The sequence below is a fragment of the Aaosphaeria arxii genome, assembly GCF_010015735.1.
Source record: "Aaosphaeria arxii CBS 175.79 unplaced genomic scaffold BU24scaffold_10, whole genome shotgun sequence".
Classification (NCBI taxonomy): Eukaryota; Fungi; Ascomycota; class Dothideomycetes; order Pleosporales; genus Aaosphaeria; species Aaosphaeria arxii.
This window is the reverse complement of record NW_022983483.1, coordinates 509,844-528,563: the sequence shown is the minus strand read 5'-3', so window position 1 is coordinate 528,563 and position 18,720 is coordinate 509,844. Positions and strand designations below refer to the sequence as shown.

At 47.5% G+C, this 18,720-nt stretch overlaps 11 protein-coding genes across 11 annotated transcripts; 5 read left to right on the top strand and 6 right to left on the bottom strand.

Moving 5' to 3' along the window:
- Positions 1-114: 114 nt before the first annotated feature.
- BU24DRAFT_427097 (NAD(P)-binding protein) lies at positions 115-1,261 on the bottom strand. The gene has a single exon (XM_033529139.1). The coding sequence runs from the start codon at positions 1,135-1,137 to the stop codon at positions 220-222; it is 918 nt and encodes a 305-aa protein (XP_033379246.1). The 5' UTR covers positions 1,138-1,261; the 3' UTR covers positions 115-219.
- A 1,138-nt stretch (positions 1,262-2,399) lies between these two features.
- BU24DRAFT_427096 (uncharacterized protein) lies at positions 2,400-2,982 on the top strand. The gene is made up of 2 exons (XM_033529138.1): positions 2,400-2,671; positions 2,750-2,982. Exons 1-2 carry the CDS (start codon positions 2,552-2,554, stop codon positions 2,804-2,806), a joined length of 177 nt encoding a protein of 58 aa, XP_033379245.1. The 5' UTR covers positions 2,400-2,551; the 3' UTR covers positions 2,807-2,982.
- Positions 2,750-4,449, bottom strand: BU24DRAFT_48297 (uncharacterized protein). The gene is made up of 4 exons (XM_033533267.1): positions 4,232-4,449; positions 4,061-4,177; positions 3,483-3,945; positions 2,750-3,432 (listed from the first exon to the last, which is right to left on the bottom strand). The coding sequence occupies exons 1-4, from the start codon at positions 4,400-4,402 to the stop codon at positions 3,023-3,025; spliced, it is 1,161 nt and encodes a 386-aa protein (XP_033379244.1). The 5' UTR covers positions 4,403-4,449; the 3' UTR covers positions 2,750-3,022.
- Positions 4,450-4,770: 321 nt separating this feature from the next.
- On the bottom strand, positions 4,771-5,480 carry BU24DRAFT_471993 (YjgF-like protein). Its single transcript, XM_033532721.1, has 3 exons — positions 5,358-5,480; positions 5,293-5,306; positions 4,771-5,244 (listed from the first exon to the last, which is right to left on the bottom strand). The coding sequence occupies exons 1-3, from the start codon at positions 5,398-5,400 to the stop codon at positions 4,918-4,920; spliced, it is 384 nt and encodes a 127-aa protein (XP_033379243.1). The 5' UTR covers positions 5,401-5,480; the 3' UTR covers positions 4,771-4,917.
- Positions 5,481-5,915: 435 nt separating this feature from the next.
- Positions 5,916-7,557, top strand: BU24DRAFT_355375 (amino acid transporter; the record flags this gene model as incomplete). The annotated part of the gene is made up of 4 exons (XM_033523851.1): positions 5,916-6,337; positions 6,386-6,946; positions 7,015-7,351; positions 7,402-7,557. 4 exons carry the CDS (start codon positions 5,916-5,918, stop codon positions 7,555-7,557), a joined length of 1,476 nt encoding a protein of 491 aa, XP_033379242.1.
- Positions 7,558-8,078: 521 nt separating this feature from the next.
- Positions 8,079-9,704, bottom strand: BU24DRAFT_355226 (glutamine synthetase/guanido kinase; the record flags this gene model as incomplete). Its single annotated transcript, XM_033523844.1, has 4 exons — positions 8,079-8,781; positions 8,831-8,883; positions 8,933-9,192; positions 9,245-9,704. 4 exons carry the CDS (start codon positions 9,702-9,704, stop codon positions 8,079-8,081), a joined length of 1,476 nt encoding a protein of 491 aa, XP_033379241.1.
- Positions 9,705-10,158: 454 nt separating this feature from the next.
- On the top strand, positions 10,159-11,017 carry BU24DRAFT_355302 (class I glutamine amidotransferase-like protein; the record flags this gene model as incomplete). The annotated part of the gene is made up of 3 exons (XM_033523846.1): positions 10,159-10,387; positions 10,438-10,661; positions 10,712-11,017. 3 exons carry the CDS (start codon positions 10,159-10,161, stop codon positions 11,015-11,017), a joined length of 759 nt encoding a protein of 252 aa, XP_033379240.1.
- Positions 11,018-11,464: 447 nt separating this feature from the next.
- BU24DRAFT_454440 (uncharacterized protein) lies at positions 11,465-13,382 on the top strand (the record flags this gene model as incomplete). Its single annotated transcript, XM_033531318.1, has 3 exons — positions 11,465-12,495; positions 12,545-12,599; positions 12,691-13,382. The coding sequence occupies exons 1-3, from the start codon at positions 11,695-11,697 to the stop codon at positions 13,380-13,382; spliced, it is 1,548 nt and encodes a 515-aa protein (XP_033379239.1). The 5' UTR covers positions 11,465-11,694.
- On the bottom strand, positions 13,231-14,467 carry BU24DRAFT_427094 (oxidoreductase). Its single transcript, XM_033529137.1, has 4 exons — positions 14,338-14,467; positions 13,776-14,281; positions 13,689-13,725; positions 13,231-13,637 (listed from the first exon to the last, which is right to left on the bottom strand). The coding sequence occupies exons 1-4, from the start codon at positions 14,382-14,384 to the stop codon at positions 13,397-13,399; spliced, it is 831 nt and encodes a 276-aa protein (XP_033379238.1). The 5' UTR covers positions 14,385-14,467; the 3' UTR covers positions 13,231-13,396.
- A 328-nt stretch (positions 14,468-14,795) lies between these two features.
- Positions 14,796-16,445, top strand: BU24DRAFT_48285 (aldehyde dehydrogenase). Its single transcript, XM_033533264.1, has 3 exons — positions 14,796-15,300; positions 15,349-15,821; positions 15,877-16,445. The coding sequence occupies exons 1-3, from the start codon at positions 14,896-14,898 to the stop codon at positions 16,400-16,402; spliced, it is 1,404 nt and encodes a 467-aa protein (XP_033379237.1). The 5' UTR covers positions 14,796-14,895; the 3' UTR covers positions 16,403-16,445.
- A 581-nt stretch (positions 16,446-17,026) lies between these two features.
- On the bottom strand, positions 17,027-18,397 carry BU24DRAFT_496071 (L-lactate dehydrogenase; the record flags this gene model as incomplete). Its single annotated transcript, XM_033534174.1, has 1 exon — positions 17,027-18,397. The coding sequence occupies exon 1, from the start codon at positions 18,227-18,229 to the stop codon at positions 17,027-17,029; it is 1,203 nt and encodes a 400-aa protein (XP_033379236.1). The 5' UTR covers positions 18,230-18,397.
- Positions 18,398-18,720: the final 323 nt, after the last annotated feature.

The following is an 18,720-nucleotide window of genomic DNA, read 5'->3' as shown; positions in this document are numbered from 1 at the left end:
TGCTGAGTGGCGCATCCCTCGTCACACCCGAGGTCTGATAAAAGATTCTATTCCAGATTGGCAACAGGAAGCACAATACCCTTCGCGTTTCCAAACAAATTAGAATGATGTATTAATAAAGTACAAAATTAACAAGCTAAAAAGCAAAGTCCACACTACTTCTATTATCGAGCAAAAAGTCAAAACATATAGAAACATAGGAGATCTCCGGGCCTTGCCTCATAAGTTATGGGTCAAGAGCTCTTGTTCTGTCCAATCCCAAAGCTTTTCTGCTAGTTCATCATTGTTCACCATCTTGTTGCCCGTCACCTTCTTCTTCAGAGGTACATAATATGCACCTGATTCTAGCTCACTAGAACGACCTGTCGCTGCCCAAAGCTGGCCGTATGCACCTTTGTGCACATCGGTGAAAAATAGGTTGACGACGATTTTGAATAGCCACTGAAGATACGGGTATCTTTTCATCATTTCTGTGGCGAGGCCGGTTTTAACCACCCCAGGATGAAGTGATACGCATTTGATGCCCGGGTATCGTTTGGCTAGAGACTTTATGTATAGCAGGTTTGCCAATTTCGATTGGCCATAACGAGCGGTGCCGGAGATGTCTGCCTGGGTGGTCTTGAGCTGGGAGAAGAGAATGCCTTCCTTGGGTCCAAATTGGTGGGCGTCGGAACTGAGTTGAACAACGCGAACGTCGCTACCTGGCAGTTTCGATGTTTTCTCAAGTAAAGGAAGAAGCAACTTCGTGAACAATGCCGGGCCCATATGGTTCGAGCCAAAATGCATCTCATAGCCATCTTCCGTCAGCGAAGGAGGGACCCCCATAAGTCCAGCGTTATTGAGCAGCACGTCCAGGCGATCGTACCGCTCCAAAATCGACCTTGCAGCCTTCTTAATCGAGTCGAAGGATGAAAGGTCCAACGAAAGGAAGGTCAGCTTTATTCCAGGAACCTCAGTCTCGATCTCCTTAATGGCTTCAAGGGCTTTTTTCTCAGACCGGGCTGTCATCACAATCTCTCGCGGAGCGTGCTTCCCTAGCTGCGTGATGGATTCTTTGCCGAGCCCGCTATTACCACCGGTCACAATTATGACCTTCCCGGCCAGGTCTGGGATATCTTTGTTGGGTGAAAATGACATGATTGTTATTTTGAAGTCTTGGTAGGAAACGTTTTATCGGAAAAGACAAGATTTTGATGCAAAAGGTTGGGTTTGTCTGAACATCAATAGTTCGGCGATAGTTAATATATTAATTCTCACCAAGTACTTTCTCCAGCATTTAGTCCGTCAAGATGATTACTGCGTAAAGTATTCGTAGCATTTGTATGATTACTCATCTCTATTGGGCCGGATTTTGTCCAAGGCAAATACTCGGAACCCGTCGTTTGTTCCACAGGCTAGCACTTGGATGTCTCGGACCGAAACTAGCGTCCGCAACTACAAGCCCTCCGTTTATGATAACGAGAGCAACAGGGGACCACGATGTGTTAGGGAACATAGGCATTAGAATACCCTGCGAGCTTCTCCAGGCCATGATAAAGGGATGCTATCGTAGCAACATACAATTTGAATTCGAATCATGATGGGATTACTGTCGACAAGATCAATGATGATTGCCAACCAGGAGCACGGCTGACGATAACCAAATTCAGCTGTAATAGCGCGGCACCGATACTTGAAAGATAGTAAAGGTGCAAATGTAGCTCTTGTCCCTAGCCAGCTTCGCTTCTATATCGTCCGAGCGCATTGTAGTTTCGACTTCTCTTGTCACAAGATGCGGCGGGTACGATCCGTGTCTAGCGTGAAGGTAACGGGAAAACGTTCATGTACACTGCTCATGTGGCGCCGTCGTGCTGCAGCCACGACCAAAAACGGATTTGGAGGACTCGCTGAGTTAGCCGCAATTTTGTGGTCAGATAGCGATCACAAGGGACCATGTCAGGTTCGATTTGTTTGCTTTGCTGGTGTGGTTAGCGGTAAATTCTGTCACTCGTATGTCGTAGGTAGACTGCTTCAAGGAGATTGCTGATAGATCCATGGATGCGGCAAATGAGTGCAATTTGCTGCAAGAAAGCTGTCGCAAGCTAGCCCGTAGCTTCGCAATATGGAGCTGGTGAGAAGTGTGTGGATTCATATATATAGCATTTATGCTTGCCATTATATCATAGCTTCGATATTATTCAAGTACAGCGTCCATCTAATCGAGCTAAGAACCTTATTCTCATAGTAGCCTTATCCACTGACTTTTCATGAGATCAAAATGTTAACAGCAATGTTGTACTCACCCACCATAAAATAAGCGTAAAACGCAGCTCTATAGTTTAGGAGAGGCTGCATGTTTCTAAGGCGTCCTGTTAAATGTGTTTACAGTTTATAGGCTGGCAAAAGCCACCTGCTTTGTCCTTCACCTCAGCCTGACCTCTTGAATCGGCGTATTGTGGTATTTGAACTCGAACCCCGCACTGATCCACAATGTCAACCTCCTTCCCCTCTCCAAGCTATTCTTCCTCAATTGGAACTTTCTTTGCCGCTTCCTACTCATAACAAAGTCAAAATGTCATTGTTTCTCGATATCGCCACTGGATTAATCGCAGTCGGAAGTTTATCGACTGCCGCAGCCTCATGGTACAGTGCCTATATGCAAGCAAGCAATGCTGGAAATGTGGAAGAAGCAGTAAGCTCATCTTGTCCTTATAAAATACTCATTGTGCTACAGGTTGCCAATAATGCATTAGTAGCTGACGTTAGACAGAATTACTGTTATGCGCAATTAGGTCAATGCTTAGCGGAGGAGGGCCATCTCAACTAGACTTACAAATGAGCAAGCTGTTACAAGCAGATTTGTTTAGCTTGTTTGTTCAAGACTTGTATTTCATTCTCGTAGAATGGATGGCATTTACAGAGAATAAGAGTCATTTCTGGTGACAGAAGACGGCCTGTAGGCCTAGATAGTGCCCTGCGCGTCTGCAGAGCACAGCCAGTTTCCATTCAATCGAGCTAAGAAATATATCTCACAGTGGTCCTACTACCAACCTTTCCATGGGATCCAAGTGCCAATAACAATGTCGTTCTCATCCACAACAAAGTAAGCGTAAAATGCAGCTGCAGTAATGCAAGAATGCTGGCACCAAAGGAAAACCTTTTCGCCTACTTTGAAGAGATTTCCAACTTTTTCATCTACGTTCTGTTTTGTGCAGCCCAGTATACCGTGTTCTTGAGAGACACGAATTACGTCCCAATGTTGTTGATCCACGACCTTGCCGTGTCCAGGATACTCACTAGCTTCTCGAGCTAGAACAATTACCCCTGCATTTATCAAGGCTTCGTTACGCTCGGGATAGACGCTCACGACATCTGCGCATACGCGAATCGCTTGATGGTTTATCGAGATGACACCTGTAGAGACTTGTTGGAGATCGTTCGTTGGAAAATTGCCTAGCTCTGATTAGTGTTGTACTTGAAGCTTTGAAAGGATTTCTATGTACCGGCATGAAGCTCGAGTGTTACGTTTGGTGGCAGCTTTTCGTTCAATCTATCAATTACGTGTGCTGTAGGCGTTGCGCCAATTGACACAATGAGTGGCCTGGTCGTTGATACAAATGAAGCTGCCGCAGCAACCTCCGCCACCTCATGTTGCAGCATCTCGACTACGCTCTCCTCTGTCCGGCAGCCGTATGAATGGTTTGCATGGCAATAGATGCCTTTTAGATTGGCGGACTGCGAGGCCTCGACTGCTTGCAACAATTCCTTAAGTCGCGGTGAATTCGTAGCGAGGCCGGCCCTGCGAGCGCCTACATCGATCTTAATAAAGACATCCCATGTTGCCCCAGAGCTTTCCAGAAGTGCCAATTGGTCGCAACTGTCGACAAGTAGATCGATCTTGATCTCCTTTCGGAGAGCAGTTAAGCGAGGAATAACACTCTTGTAGACAGGCATACCAAATATAGCCTAACACAAGAATTAGTGAACCGACTTCCTCAAAGACGTCGAGGATGCTGGTGAGAAAGTTAAGCCCGTGGATCACTTTATACACCATGAGCAAATCCAGCGAACAGCGACATACCTCATCTAGAAGACCTTCTTTGACTAAGGGTAGAGACCCAACTATCTCAGGAATGGTAGAGCACACAACTTTGCGGTACAAACCATTTCCCAGCATGAGACGTGTTATCTCCAAAGTCTGTGATGTAGTAAGTGAGTATCTAAATCGATTTCATTTCAATTCAAAACAAACCTTCAGTGTCTTTAGATGTGGTCTAAACGAAATACCGAGCCTCGAAACATCGTCGTGCAATTTGTTGATATTTTGCGCTATTATGGATTTATTTATGATAAGAGAAGGTGTTGGAAGCTCCCGCACATGGCGACCAATGTAGATTTTGTGATGCTCAAAGGCGTAATCCATGTTCGTAGTTTGAATGAAATCTCGGAGAGACCTGCAAGTAGAGTCTGTGGAAACGACCTAGGTACACTCATTGGGGCCAAAGACCCTTTATTCGATAGACTGAGGAGGGCGCTAGCATACATCGAGAACGCTAATCTATTTCACATCGCGCGCTGAAGTTGAAGCTCTTGCGGGACATGAATAAATTGGTCAACGTTGAGTTGTCCCAGGAATATACTAAAGAAGCTAATACTAATCAAGTAGGGATATAATATATTATCTAGAGCCCTGTAGAGATTGTACTCCTCACGCGTCGTATCACTGATCTGGTGTGCAAGCCATGGGCCCATCTTGAATTTATGTTGCATCCATATGGGAAAAATAACGAAGAGCCATTAAGAGCAGCGCACTGTAACATGAACGACCACAAATTAAATGGTTGGAGTAGAAGCTCACTTCAGTATGCGTACAAAGACGTGGGCCGACGCAAATATATTAGCGCGCTACCAATCGCCTTCTTGTGATCACTGACTCTGCTAGCTAACCATAGCAATACACTCGATCTCAACAGGGACCCTCTTTGGTAGTTCCTTCACCGCGACGCAGCTACGTGCAGGAAGAGAAGTGAAATACTTCTCATATACATTATTGACCTCTGCAAAGTTGCTCATGTCCGTTAGGAACACTGTTGTTTTGATCGCAATGTCTAGACTCGAACCTCCTGCTTCTAAGATTGCAGCAATATTGCGGATGCACCGCTCCGTTTGCAATGCCACCGATAAGCTCAAGTCGATATTTCCAGACTCATCCGCGGGAAGCTGACCGCTGGTGAAGATCAATGGTGGAACCTTGATGGCTTGGGACTGCTAATTTGTCAATGCTGAATTGGTCGCAAGCTTCTCGCCACGTACGTAGGGACCGGATGCTGTGTAGTCGTCAGTGATCCAGAGTTTCAGGTCAATGTATGTCTATCTACCTGGAGCAGCATTTTGGGCTTCAATGGTTTGCTTGGGTGGCATGGTGACGGGGCCAGTACCGCGATTAGTTGTAAGTGTGTCGCTTACTAGCAATCCACATCATCCCATTGATAGTGATATATGTTGTTCCCGCCGCGTTCTAGATGCTCAATATGTCCGCACGCGCAGGTGTGCGAGCCGCGACATGGCGGTAATGATAGTACGTAACGATGGGCGAGCGCGGAAAACGCTCTGATTGGGCCACCCCGTTTATTCATTAAGGAACCCACACCATAGAGTTAGCACCCCCTAGCCAAGATCTGGGGTACAATAGATAGACCGAACCTCTGGCAGTAGGTCAGTGGGAGTGATTGATTGCCATGGATACGAGATCTGCTCGTTATAATTACGGCTGATCTACCCCCTTCACCTGATATTCGACACTGTGGAGATACTCTGATCGAGCTTCATCGCGCAGTACGTAAGACAAGTCATGTCTACGAAAGACAGTGAACCAAAATCAGGTAGTCTCGACTTGGAGAAGATTGAGACGCACGGTACGCTTCAAACAGCCTACGATGAGCGCTTGTACTGACATCAAGCCAGCCGTTGGCGAAGTGCAAGAGCTTCGCAGAAACTTCTCCTTATTCTCTGTTCTCGGAATCTCTTTCTCGCTTGCGAATTCTTGGTTTGGGATATCTACAGCGTTGGCCACTGGTATCAATGCAGGTGGTCCTGTTCAGCTAGTGTATGGCACCATCATCATTGGCATCGTATGCTTATGCATCGGGGCCTCGTTGGCGGAACTGGCATCAGCTATGCCAGATGCTGGTGGACAATACTACTGGACAAGTCAACTCGCATCTCCGAGGTATGCGCGGTTTGCGAGCTATCTCACCGGCTGGATAGCATGGGCCGGGTCATTGTTTACCTGTGCAAGTATTGCACTGGGCGTTGGGAATTTGTGCATGGGATGCATTCAAATGGCTCACCCAGGCCTGTGAGTGAAAGTAAGCAAATGCGGTTGATAAATACTGACATGGCGCAGAGAAATCAAACCCTGGATGTCATTCCTCGCGTATCAAGTCGTCAATGCTGCGTGTGCACTGTTCAACACATACAGCAAGATACTGCCCAGTCTCACACTCTTTACTCTATGGAGTTCTATCATCTCCTTCTTGGTCATAATCCTCGCAATTTCCTGCAAAGCACCAAGCCATCAATCCGCGCACTGGGTATTTACGACCTTCATTAATCGGACAGGGTGGGACAGTAATGGCATTGCTTTCATTGTTGGGCTCATCAACCCGAATTGGGCATTCAATGGCCTCGATTGCGCAACACATATGGCAGAAGAGGCTAGGGATCCTGAGAGGATCGTCCCAATCGCGATACTCGGAACCGTTGGTATTGGCTTTGTCACCGCTTGGTTGTTTGGCATTGCTATGTTGTTCAGTATCCAGGACTTCGATTTGATCTCCAGCACGCCAACGGGCGTACCAATTCTGGAACTGTTTGACCAGAGCCTTCACAACAAGGCGGGCGCCATTGTGTTACTCTCCCTTATCACCGTAACGGGATGTGGCTGTTTGATTGCATCCCACACCTGGTATGTTACATTGCCTTCGCCATCCCATACTTATTTGATGGCTACTGACATCTTCGCCTCATTGTTAGGCAAGCACGCCTCTGCTGGTCTTTTGCTAGAGATAATGGACTTCCATATTCTCGGTTTCTCGCCACTGTCCATCCCAAAGCTCACGTTCCTATCAATGCGCACATTGTCAGCAGCATCATCGTTGCCGTCCTGGGGTGCCTTTACCTTGCATCGTACTCGGCTTTCAACAGTATGGTTACCGCTTGCATAGTCTTGCTCTATTTGTCCTACAGCATTCCAGTGTTGTGCCTTTGGCTATACGGGCGGTCGAAATTGCGGCGTGGACCGTTCTGGCTGGGGCGGCTTGGATGGGTTTGTAACAGTGTATTGTTCGGCTGGTTTCTCTTTGCGTTGGTGGTAAGTAGTCGCCATTCAGATACCGAATCTGCGTGTGCTAACGTTTCCAGATGTATTCGTTTCCGCCAATCTATCCAGTCAGTGCGGATAATATGAACTATGTGTCGGTCGTCTACTTTGTGGTTTCTGCAATTGTAATAGCGTGGTGGTATGCCTCTGCAAGGAAGAGTTATAGTGTTACTCACGCCGGCGCACACCGAGATTGAAATAGGAAACAAGAGAGTCACAGCGAGCGTCGACCTAGTCGATGCATACCAACTTTTCCCAACAATGTCGGCTTTTCTGATTGATAAACCAATCGCTCATTAATGTTACCTGAGGGTGTGAGAATACCTTCGTGGAGTCTAGGCTTTCCAATGTAAACTAAAGTCTACAATATTTCAATGTTGTTTCTTCACAGACATCTCTTCATACTAATTTAGCTGAGGGTGGCCAGTGTGAGGACCTCGAAAATTGATACCTGGCTTGTAATAGTTATAAGATATGGATACGTGGCGAAATGTGCATAAAGTTCATCAGGAAATGGTGTTCCACATTGTGCAATTCATCACCAAAAGACAAACCAGCATTTTGGATGGGAGTATGAAGGACCGGAGCCATACTCAATACAGTGAATCACAGGATAAAAGGACAATGTGGTCATAGGCAACGGATCTAGAGGAGCATCTGTGATGCATTGAAATGGGGAGCGACTATATAAAATCCATAGACAAGTGACACAACAAATTCAGACGGTCTCGATATACCTCTTGAACTCCCAATCAGTCACCGCTTCTCTCCAAAGCTTCAGCTCGTGATCCCTTGTCGTTGAAAAGAAGTCTACGAACTCGTCCGAGAACAGTTTGCGCGCAATGCTTGCAGGCGAGCGAAAGCGCTGCACTGCATGCTCAAGAGTGTTCGGCAAGGGGGTAGGGGTATCCTGTCGCGCTGAATTTGGTGGCACCAATATGTCAAGCTTTTGCTCGATGCCGTGCAAGCCAGCTGCGACAATGGAAGCAAGTGCATAGTGTGGATGTAAATCTGCCCCGGGGATGCGGATCTCAAAGCGCGTTGCCTTTGCACTACTCACTGGAGGTGCAATGAGCCGGATTGAGGCAAGTCGATCTTCTAAGCCCCACGAAATATTAATCGGCGCCCAATAGTTCTCCACGAGCCGCTTGTATGAATTGATTGTTGGTGCAAATAGCGGCATGATATCTGGAAGCGCGTTCAAGATGCCAGCGAGGAAAAAGCGACCTATATCAGACAAGTGGGCTATATCGCTCCAGGCTGCACCTGTGTCTTCGGATTCACGAGCAAACAGATTCTGACCATCTGCAGTGCACAGCGAAATATGGATATGCCCAGAATTACCCGGCAGGCCGTGAATCGGCTTGGCCATAAAGCATGGCGTGGCATTGTGTTCGATTCCAACTGACTTGGTAAGTAGCCTGTGGAAGGTTAGCCAAGTAGCTGGTTGCATATTGTGGTATAACTGACTTGAACAACGAGACCCTATCCGCAATCTCAGCTACTTGGTTCATTGCTAAAGCCTGCAATTTGGTGAGTCAAAGCTCCACTGAAAGTCTGAGTAATACGCACTGCTTCAAATACGCCAGGTCCACTCTCGGTATGCCATCCTTCGATATCACACCGGAACTGTCTGCTTGTGTCGAAGATGTTATAGAAGTAATCCTTATTCGCCGTTGGTCGCAACACACTATACCCGAACATGCCCGAAGTCAATTGCCGGAGGGACGATGGTGAATTGGAAGCTAGGAATGCGCCCAAATTCTTATGCGACGCAGATGATTCGTATCCATCTTGAGAGGGTGTCTGAAAGTTCATGAATTCAAGCTCGACTAAATCATGTCGATGGTTAGCATTGTTTCATGTGTTTGAAACATTACGAACCTCCAGCCAGACCCTGCCATCCTTTGGACTCCAATCTTTGCGAAATGTTTCGCAGCATGCTGCGGCCATCTGCATGTACAGGCTTGTCATTCGAGACAAAACGTAGCAGGAAAAAGGGAATGTTATCTTCCCATGGTACACGCCTGAAGGTTTTTAGGTCCGGGAAAGCGGTGAAATCGGCATAGCCTGATTGCAACGATGTCACGTTCGTTTCGTAGGCATACAGTTCGTCGTGCATGTCCCATCCGAATATAGCGGAACTCATCCCAAATCCCTTTTCGGCGGTTGACAGGAATTTCTCCACTGACATAATCTTACCACGGAGAATGCCATCACAATCGACTCCCGCAACTTTGACTTTGTTGTCATGACGCAGGAATTCTGCGAGAGTTTGATTGTTAGGTAAAATTGAATGCGAGATCTGAGGTGCAATTTCGGAATCTGGTGTTCGTTGGTCCATGTCGCAGGAGTTCGAAGTTGACGTGTGAGAGCTCATGAGTTTAGCAAAGCGTAGAAAATGTCGTGTCGAACAATAATCAGGCAGAAGTATGTTCAATGAAACTAAATGGGTAATCAATAAGCCGCCGGAATCCATTTCTCCAATGCATCGGAACTTGAATTCCAACTCAATGAGGGGAAGAGGATGGAGAGAGCGCGCACCGAACTGAAGCATCGATGGATCAGACCAATCAAAAGTGGTACCGCGCCCTAGCCCGAGTGTTCAGACCAATCAGGGGTGATACCGCGCTCACTAGAGGCGAGGCGCGCTCTCCAATGCACGACCTCTTTCCTTCATCGCGCAGTTGTAATTTATGTCCCGGATATGTAATTAGGGCCATGAACTCAGCGCCATCTATAGGATACGGTTTGGGTCCTGGCATTTCATGGCCCGTTCTTCCTCTCATCTTACCACCATGGTAGCGCTGTTGAGAATTGCCATACTTGAGTGCGACAAACCTGTCGACCCCATTCTACAACAAAGGGGTACTTATGGCGATATCTTCGAGCAGCTCTTCGACAGAACAGCTTCCGGTTCTATCAAAGCAAACTTACCAGAATGGAAATTCAGCAAATATGACGTAGTTGATCGCCAAATTTATCCATCACTCGACAAGATTGATGGACTACTGTTGACCGGAAGCAGTCTGTTTGACCTGATCATTATAGCAGGGCAATGGCTGATCTCTTTGCAGAACACGATTCCTTCGCAGACTTGCCTTGGATCAGTCAATTGGTTGACTATGTACGCGCGGCGTTTAATGCACGAAAACCAATCGTGGGAATTTGTTTCGGGCATCAGATACTTGCAAGGGCAATGGGAGCTGAAGTGGGAAGAGATTCTAGTGGATGGGAAGTTTCTGTCGACAAGATTCATCTTACCGATACTGGTATCAGCCTCTTTGGAAAGGAATCACTGGTAAGGATGTGTACTGTATTCTGGAATTCGTGCTGAAAGAAAATGGCCAGACGATGCATCAAATGCATCGCGATGTGGTCCGAACTGTGCCAGATGGCTTCCAGAATCTGGGCATTAGCCCTTGCTGTGAGATACAGGGACTGTTTTTACCGTATCGAGCATTGTCCGTACAAGCCCATCCCGAGTTCGATCATTTCATCACAACCGCTATCTTGCAAAAGAGGCATGCGGATGGTATTTTCAGCGATATCATGTACGAGGATGGGAATACACGAGCGATTCTGAAGCATGACGGAGCTGTGGTCGCTAAGGCCATTCTCCAGCTTTTTGTAGATGCACAGAGGGCTCAGGAGTAGATGTTCGAAAGAGAGAGTAGGTACTACTGTGGCTTTGATAGCTTTAATTTTTTCGCAAGTGCATACTCTTGAGCGCTCGCAAGGAGATAATAGTATGATGCCTAACAGATAGCATGGGCATCTCTCATATATGTTTTCACGAGTCCAAACCGCCTTCCACATACAAATTGTTGTTCATTTAATATATCGGTGCTGATCGTCGTTCAGATGGAGCGAGAAGAACTAGTATATAGTACGAGGTAATTAGAGTACGTATGTATTGCCATCGGGTATGCCCCTAGCGTTCATTTATCGATTATCGACTAAAGCTACTTGGATTCATACCGAAACTACACATGCGTTGACTAGGCATTGTTTAAAGGAAACCAGCGAAGCGCATATGTAATCGGCCCTAAGCGAGTTAAGATAGTCACTGGACTCATGCAACCTACCAACTAACCAACCTCCCTCCCAACCACTAGTTATATAGTGACGGAACGATCAACGACAACCAAAAACCCCGCTTACTCCATCTACCAGACTCTACAACTATGAAGCCAGCATATTGAGTATGACATAACATGGTCACATGTTCAATGCTTGCGGGTTGATCCTTGTTGCGGCATCTCATCCATAACAATTCATTTTCCCCTTTCAAAATGCCCGAACCACATCACATTCAATAACAACTGATCACAATGGCAAACGCTCTTCGTCGAAGATCCCATGCAATTCAGCGTGCGCGAACCGGCTGCCTCACGTGTCGCGGCCGCAAGAAAAAGTGTGGTGAAGAGAAACCAACTTGTCGCGGCTGCATCCGTAACAAGCTGGAGTGCGTTTGGCCTAATTGCATTACTGGAGCAAGACGCCAAAGTCAAGCAACGAAAGACGTCCCTTCTGAGTCCTCCCAAAAGTCTCCTCCTCTTCCAACACTCGATCCGGCTCCGTCAATATCTTTACCAACGACCCCGGTTGATGAAGTGAGAACTCCTGAAGACAACTCGACTACGTCAACACCGACCCTTGATCCTACCTTCCTTGTGCAAGCAGGCGTACACGATGAAGGCGAGACCGATGGTCCGCAGTCGGAATTTGTTGATTTTGAATTTCCATACGTTCATCCACAGTACGAAACGTCAATCGTCATCCCACAGGCCCCGTCTGTGATGCCCCAGCTAAGCCAAGGATCCTTCGATCTACTAAGTCACTATCTATCAAGGACGGCCAACAGCATGGGAAACGGCTCAACCGAATCTAACCCCTTCATAATTCAGATCGTTCCTCTGGCCTTTTCCAGTGAATTAATTTTGCGCCTGATTCTTACACAAAGCGCCGCCCAACGTGCTCTTTCCGCACCTGAACCTGCACACGTGGAAGCAACAGAGCATTACACCACTTCACTAGGACTCTTCCGTAGTGCTGTAGAGCATTTTATTGCTGGTAGCCAGACTGATAGTCTTATCATTGCTGCCGGAGCACTCATCTTGTGCTTCACTGAGGTTAGTGCTTCTTTGATCCTCACTCGTGCAAGCACTGACTTCGGCCTAGACGGCAAGAGGCGATACTCAGGGCATTATATTCGATCATTTGACAGCTGCGCAAAGTATACTTCGACATCTTTTTGATAACACGAGCCATCTATTTGGTGGAAGTTTCAAAGACTTTCTTCTAGAGTACTACGCCTAGTTACACAGCGACCTTGAGCATGATATCGGTAAACCCTCTTTACAGCGAGCAGCTGCTTCTCTCTCCCGATATCGCAAAAGAGGCTCGAGCACTCGTGGAGTCCCACTATGTTGGCCATCTCTGTGGATGTTGGCTGGAATTACTCCTCTTCATACCGCAGATATTTGAACTTCGCCGCAAGATAGTAACGACACACGATACCACTCTCCCAATTCAACTTGGCGCTGATGAAATCATTGAGTTCTCGGAGGTTTACCACCGCATTCTACGGTTCATTCCAGATATTACCTCACGCTCCGATACATACCAAGCATGTTTTGTTTTTCAAAAGGCTGTTATTCTGTATCACTTGACTGTTCTCGAGAACACAGTATCACCTTCAACTGGAGCGCACCGGAATTTAATCAATGACACCATAGCAGATTCTATGGGCCACCTGGAATGCATATCATCTAGCTCTCGCATCAATACGAGTTTATGCTGGCCACTTGCTGTCATTGGATCATGTTCCGATGATGAAGTAACGCAATCATACATTCGTACTAGACTACAGATCATGTCTGGAGTGGTCGGACTTGGCAACATCGACAAAACCTTGACATTGTTAGAGTACATGTGGTGTCATCCTAATCTAGCACGGAGTCCTTGGACAATATGCGATGCGATGCAAGAGGCTGAAATGTGGTTTTCATTTGCATGATCGCTACAGTAGATCTACCTTCCCAGATTTTTGGGAGCCTCAGTTGCAGGTCCCTCTGGAGTCACATACGCCTTGGTCAACCCTCCATCAACAACAAAGTCTGTTGCGTTGACAAAGCTACTTTCATCACTCGCCAAGAAAATCACGGCCTGCGCTTGTTCGATAGCCTCGCCGAATCGACCAGTGGGGAAGTGAACCTCGCGCCTGAACCGTTTCTCTTTATCATCGCCCAAAAAGTCCTGAAGCATCGGAGTACTGGAGAGAAATAAGTATTGACAGTCTCAACTGAAGAGCGCAGGTACTTACTTGAGCGGTGCTGGGCATAAAGAGTTGAAGCGGTATCCTAGTTCTTGTCAGTTGTGGAATATCAATAAGCTTCTGGTGAAAACATGCCTTCACGGGCATGCACAATAGCCAGCTCTCGGGTCAAAGCAAGGACGGCACCCTTGCTAGCTGTGTATGCAAGTTGAGGAGTGGCTGCTCCTACTAGTGCGACCATGCTGGCAGTATTGATGATGCTGCCCTTCTTCTTTCCATGGCGTCTTAGACTGCGAACCGCATGTTTTGAGCCATACCAGACACCTTTAACATTTATGTTCATGGTCAAATCCCAAATATTATCCGGGCACTCTTCTGCATCACCATCTTTGGGATGCATGATACCAGCATTGTTGAACATAATATCGACTCCTCCCCAGCTGTCGAGGTGGGTAACAGCAGCCTCAACATCGGCCTCTTTGCTGACGTCGACCACTTTGGTCTCCACTCTGCCTTTGTGATCTGGTACAACTTCCCTTGCCTTTGCGATAGCTTTCTCTAAAGCAGGAGTGGAAATGTCCGTCATAAGCACTGAGGCGCCTTCACGAAGCATCAAAATGACAGTCTCAAGACCAACACCACTGCAGGGATTCGTCAGCACATTCAAGGCTGACCAACAAGGCTGGGAGATACTTGCCCACCCGCCCCCGTCACAATCGCGTTCTTGCTGTCGAGTCTGCCCATGATTCTTGCTTTTGTTGATCTTAAAGTAGTTGGAATGTCAAAGCCGTTCAATGTTTAAAGTTATTCGATATGTTGGTAGCGAGATAGAGATAGAGGAGCAACAGGAAAGATATAGGACTGCGGACGGCTTTCAAGACTCACCTGTTTAATGAAGATCACTGACCGGTGCGACCGCACCTGCTGCAAGAATAAGCGCATTTGCACCATTCAGAGCACTCCACGAAGGCATGCATGTTGCAAGACAGAGCAATATAGCGCGGCTACGCGCATTGGTGGGGCAGTGCGACGCGGACCGCGCTCCATCACCTAGGTTGCCCAAGTAGATAACGACGGCGCGCTTAGATTTACGGATGCATCTGTTGCGCAGAGACCTATAATCGTTCACATGATGTTGTTTTATTAATCAAGTTCCAAGTCTGTTATCTTCAGGCACCTGTCGTCTTTTTGGACATCTTGTCGGAACTCAACGCGAAATCCACACCAATTCATCATTCTCGACTTTGTCTTCAAGATGACTTCAGAAATTATCAAAACTGTCTCCCCAGCAACTGGAGAAGTAATAATTAGTAACAATGGTACCACCTTGTCCGATTCACAACGAATTGCGAAAAGCTCCGCCAAAGCCTTCGCAACTTGGAAGGCTACGCCTTTTGCTCAACGCAAATCCCTTGTTTCGAAGGCACTTGTCATAATCCAGGAACGAAAAGAACAGCTCGGCCATGAACTTACGACTCAGATGGGCCGTCCCATTAGGTACAGTGCGAAGGAGATTGAAACCATGCAAAAGCGCGCCGACTACCTTCTAGACATTGCAGAAGAAGCACTTCAGCAGATCCCGGGACGACCTGAGAATGGCTTCACTCGATACATAACAAAGCAGCCTGTAGGGCCGACGTTGATTGTTTTCGCCTGGAATGTACGTCGCGGCGATCCCGTTCAAGAACGATATACTCACCATTGATAGTTCCCATACCTCATCATCGTGAACTCACTCATCCCCGCCTTGCTCGCCGGCAACACAGTCGTACTCAAGCCGTCACCACAAACCCCACTCATTGGCGAGTCCCTCTGCGAAATCTTCACTGAAGCTGGACTCCCGAAAGACGTACTTCAAGTCATTCATACTGGTAACCCTGAGACGCTCAAGAAACTTGTTGCTATACCAGAATTCCAACTCATTACCTTTACTGGATCAACAGCTGTTGGAAAAGCCCTTCGGGAAGCAACGGCTGGGCGTATTGTACCTATAGGCCTGGAGTTAGGAGGTAACGACCCAGCCTATGTCAGAGCAGATGCCGACTTGAAATATGTCGCTGCACAGTTAGTAGATGGAGCTGTGTTCAACACTGGTCAGAGTTGCTGCGCAGTCGAGAGACTGTATGTCCATGAGAGCATCCACGACAATTTCGTCAAGGAGTTGCAGGATGAGCTTGGCCAGTACGACCCGTTCCCTTGAGCACATACCATGATTCAGGACACTGACATATCACAGCTACAACGTCGGCGACCCCTTCGATACCACGACAAACGTCGGTCCAGCGATATCCGCTGCAGCAGTCAAAAACATAACTGCGCAGATTGATGACGCCCTTTCAAAGGGTGCACATGATGCTACCCCCAAAAACCCAAGCTTTTCCTCTCTCCCAACAAAGGGCTTCTACATCGCACCACGTCTACTCACGGGAGTCAACCACACTATGGACGTTATGCGCGAAGAAACCTTTGGCCCCGTCATTCCAGTGTGCAAGGTAGCATCTGACGAAGAAGCAATTGCATTGATGAATGATAGCAACTATGGGCTTACTGCAAGTGTCTGGACTAAAGATATTCAAGAGGGGCACAAGATTATTGCAGAGCTAGATGCAGGGACTGTTTTTGTGAACCGCTGCGATTACCCAAACCCCGACTTAGCATGGAGCGGGTGGAAGGACAGTGGGCTTGGGTGCACCCTAGGGCCGAAGGGCTTCGATGCTTTCGTAAAGTTGAAGAGCTGGCATATCAAAGAGGTGCATGGCTGATGATGGTAAATGCTACGTACTCCTTGTTTGAACTGCTGCAACCATTGTGTGCTGCGAAATTTGAGAAATGAATTTATCAATTTGTATCACAAACACTTGCCAACCTTACTGGCCTTCTTCTCTACAGTAAAATTTTCTAGCCCAAGATCTGCACGATGGAAAACGAATATAGAATGATCTATGCCCATGGGCTCAAATTCCGAACGATTGGTGTGATGGTTGTGCCTGCCTATTTGAGCAGTAAACTAGTGCTCAAGAATGTTCTACAGACACCATTTAGAATCTTTGATTTCCATCCCGCCATCTTCATGCACACATCTGCAATCTAATACACATGACCGTGGAAAACAGAACAGAGGCCTATAGGCAATCGAAGTATTGATTGCTGGCTCTAGCCAAATTGTAAAGTTGTTAATTCGGGTATGTTGTCTGCGATGTACCTCACTTTACAGGGCGCAGTCACCTCTAGAACAAACAGCAGACTCATTGCCAGGCTCGTGGAATACTGCATGGTAAACTTTTGTCTATGATTTTGTGACAATGAGATATAATTCTTCGATCAAGAAATAGCTACGGAGCTATTGCTATTTTGACAAATACGGTTTCTACCGCAATCAGAGACAGTTACAAACGCGCCGTGAAGCCGTTCTTGTCAATTTTTGCCAAATAGTCAGGCCCAATGTCCTCCACCTTTGTGATACCAGCAAGACCCATACACAGTTTGAATTCGTCGCGAATCAGTTGCAAGGCAAGCTCAACGCCCTCCTGGCCCTTGTAAGCCAATCCCCACAGGATGGGCCTGCCAATCCACACAAAGTCCGCACCAAGCGCCAACGCCTTAAATACATCAGTGCCATGTCGAATGCCACCGTCGACGTGGACCGGAATCCTCTTCTCCTGGCTCCGTACGGCAGCTACAACTTCGGGCAGCGCATCGATGGTTGCCAATGAACTATTAAGCTGGCGACCACCATGGTTCGAAACAATAATGCCATCAACGCCGTAGTGGCAAGCTAAAACCGCATCTTCCCCTGTCATGACACCCTTGACCCAGACCTCCATCTCAGGATGACATTGTTCCTTTAGCCACTCGATGTCCTTCTCCCACGTTAACGTTGGGTTGGCGGCGTGTGTGTGGAATCGGATGGGTCCCCGTGGCCATACCCTCTTCTCGCCATCATAATACCCTGCCTCGCTGTATGTCGACTTTGCGTCACTGTCACCTGAGCTCTCGTCGACACGGTTCGCAAAATTTGCAATCCGCAGGTGTTTCGGCAGCGTGAACTGATTCCTGATCTCGAGGTTGCGACGCCCGAGGACCGGCGTGTCGACTGTGAGTAGCACGGCTTTGTAGCCCTTTGCCTTGGCACGCTTTATCAGCTTTACACTGTGGTCACGGTCTTCGAACAAGTACAGCTGCAGCGCCATAGGTGTGTCGCCAATTGCGTCCTTGACGTCCTCAAGTGTCTGTGTTGCGAAAGAGCTCAACCCCATGACGACGTCTTGCTTCTTGCATGCACTCGCCGTTGCGATCTCACCATCTGGGTGCGCCAGACAATGCATTGCAGTACTGGCTGCGCCAACAGGCATACAAGAATTCTGGCCAAAGACATTGACTGTCGTGTCGATAGCCGAGATATCGCGAAGAACTCGAGGGCGAATACGGTATTTTTGATATGCGGTGATGTTTTCGGCAAGCGTGCTGCCAGAGTCCGAACCTTCATTATAGTAGTCCCGAGTCTGTTTGTCCATTCGCTGCGCTGCCAGCACGCGCAAATCTTCGATACTCAAACATTGGAGGTCGGTAATGTCTCTGTTGTATGCCATGGTGATGGTATTGGAGGGCAATCAACCGTGACCAAAGATCCTGGGGAAACACGCACAGCAATAATCAGCGGCCCCATTGCCATTTATCTACAGAGAGATGGCGCGTCGGGCTGGATACCTGCTAACTTCATGTATGTTCTATACCTAAAGTGTCTATGTAAGAGTGTACTGTAGCCAGTAAACAACCTTAACTGCTTGCTCAACTCCGGGGTCGGTGGGCCTAGGTGATTTTAGATCTGATAAGTGCGGCTGGAGATGATTTCGGATCTGATAAGCGTGGTTAGATCCGGAAATGTTAGTTCTCGGATGGAGATCAATAACGTCTTGGAAGGAGTGATTTGAACCTCCAAAAGCAAGCTGATCAGCCGTCTTTGTCCGCACGGACTTCTCGCCGGTATCGGAACCCAGAACATGGAATATCACCTCACAATTTTCAGGTTCCAGATCTTTGTCCTTACAATAGAAATCTCGCCTTGAGCGCCATTATTGTC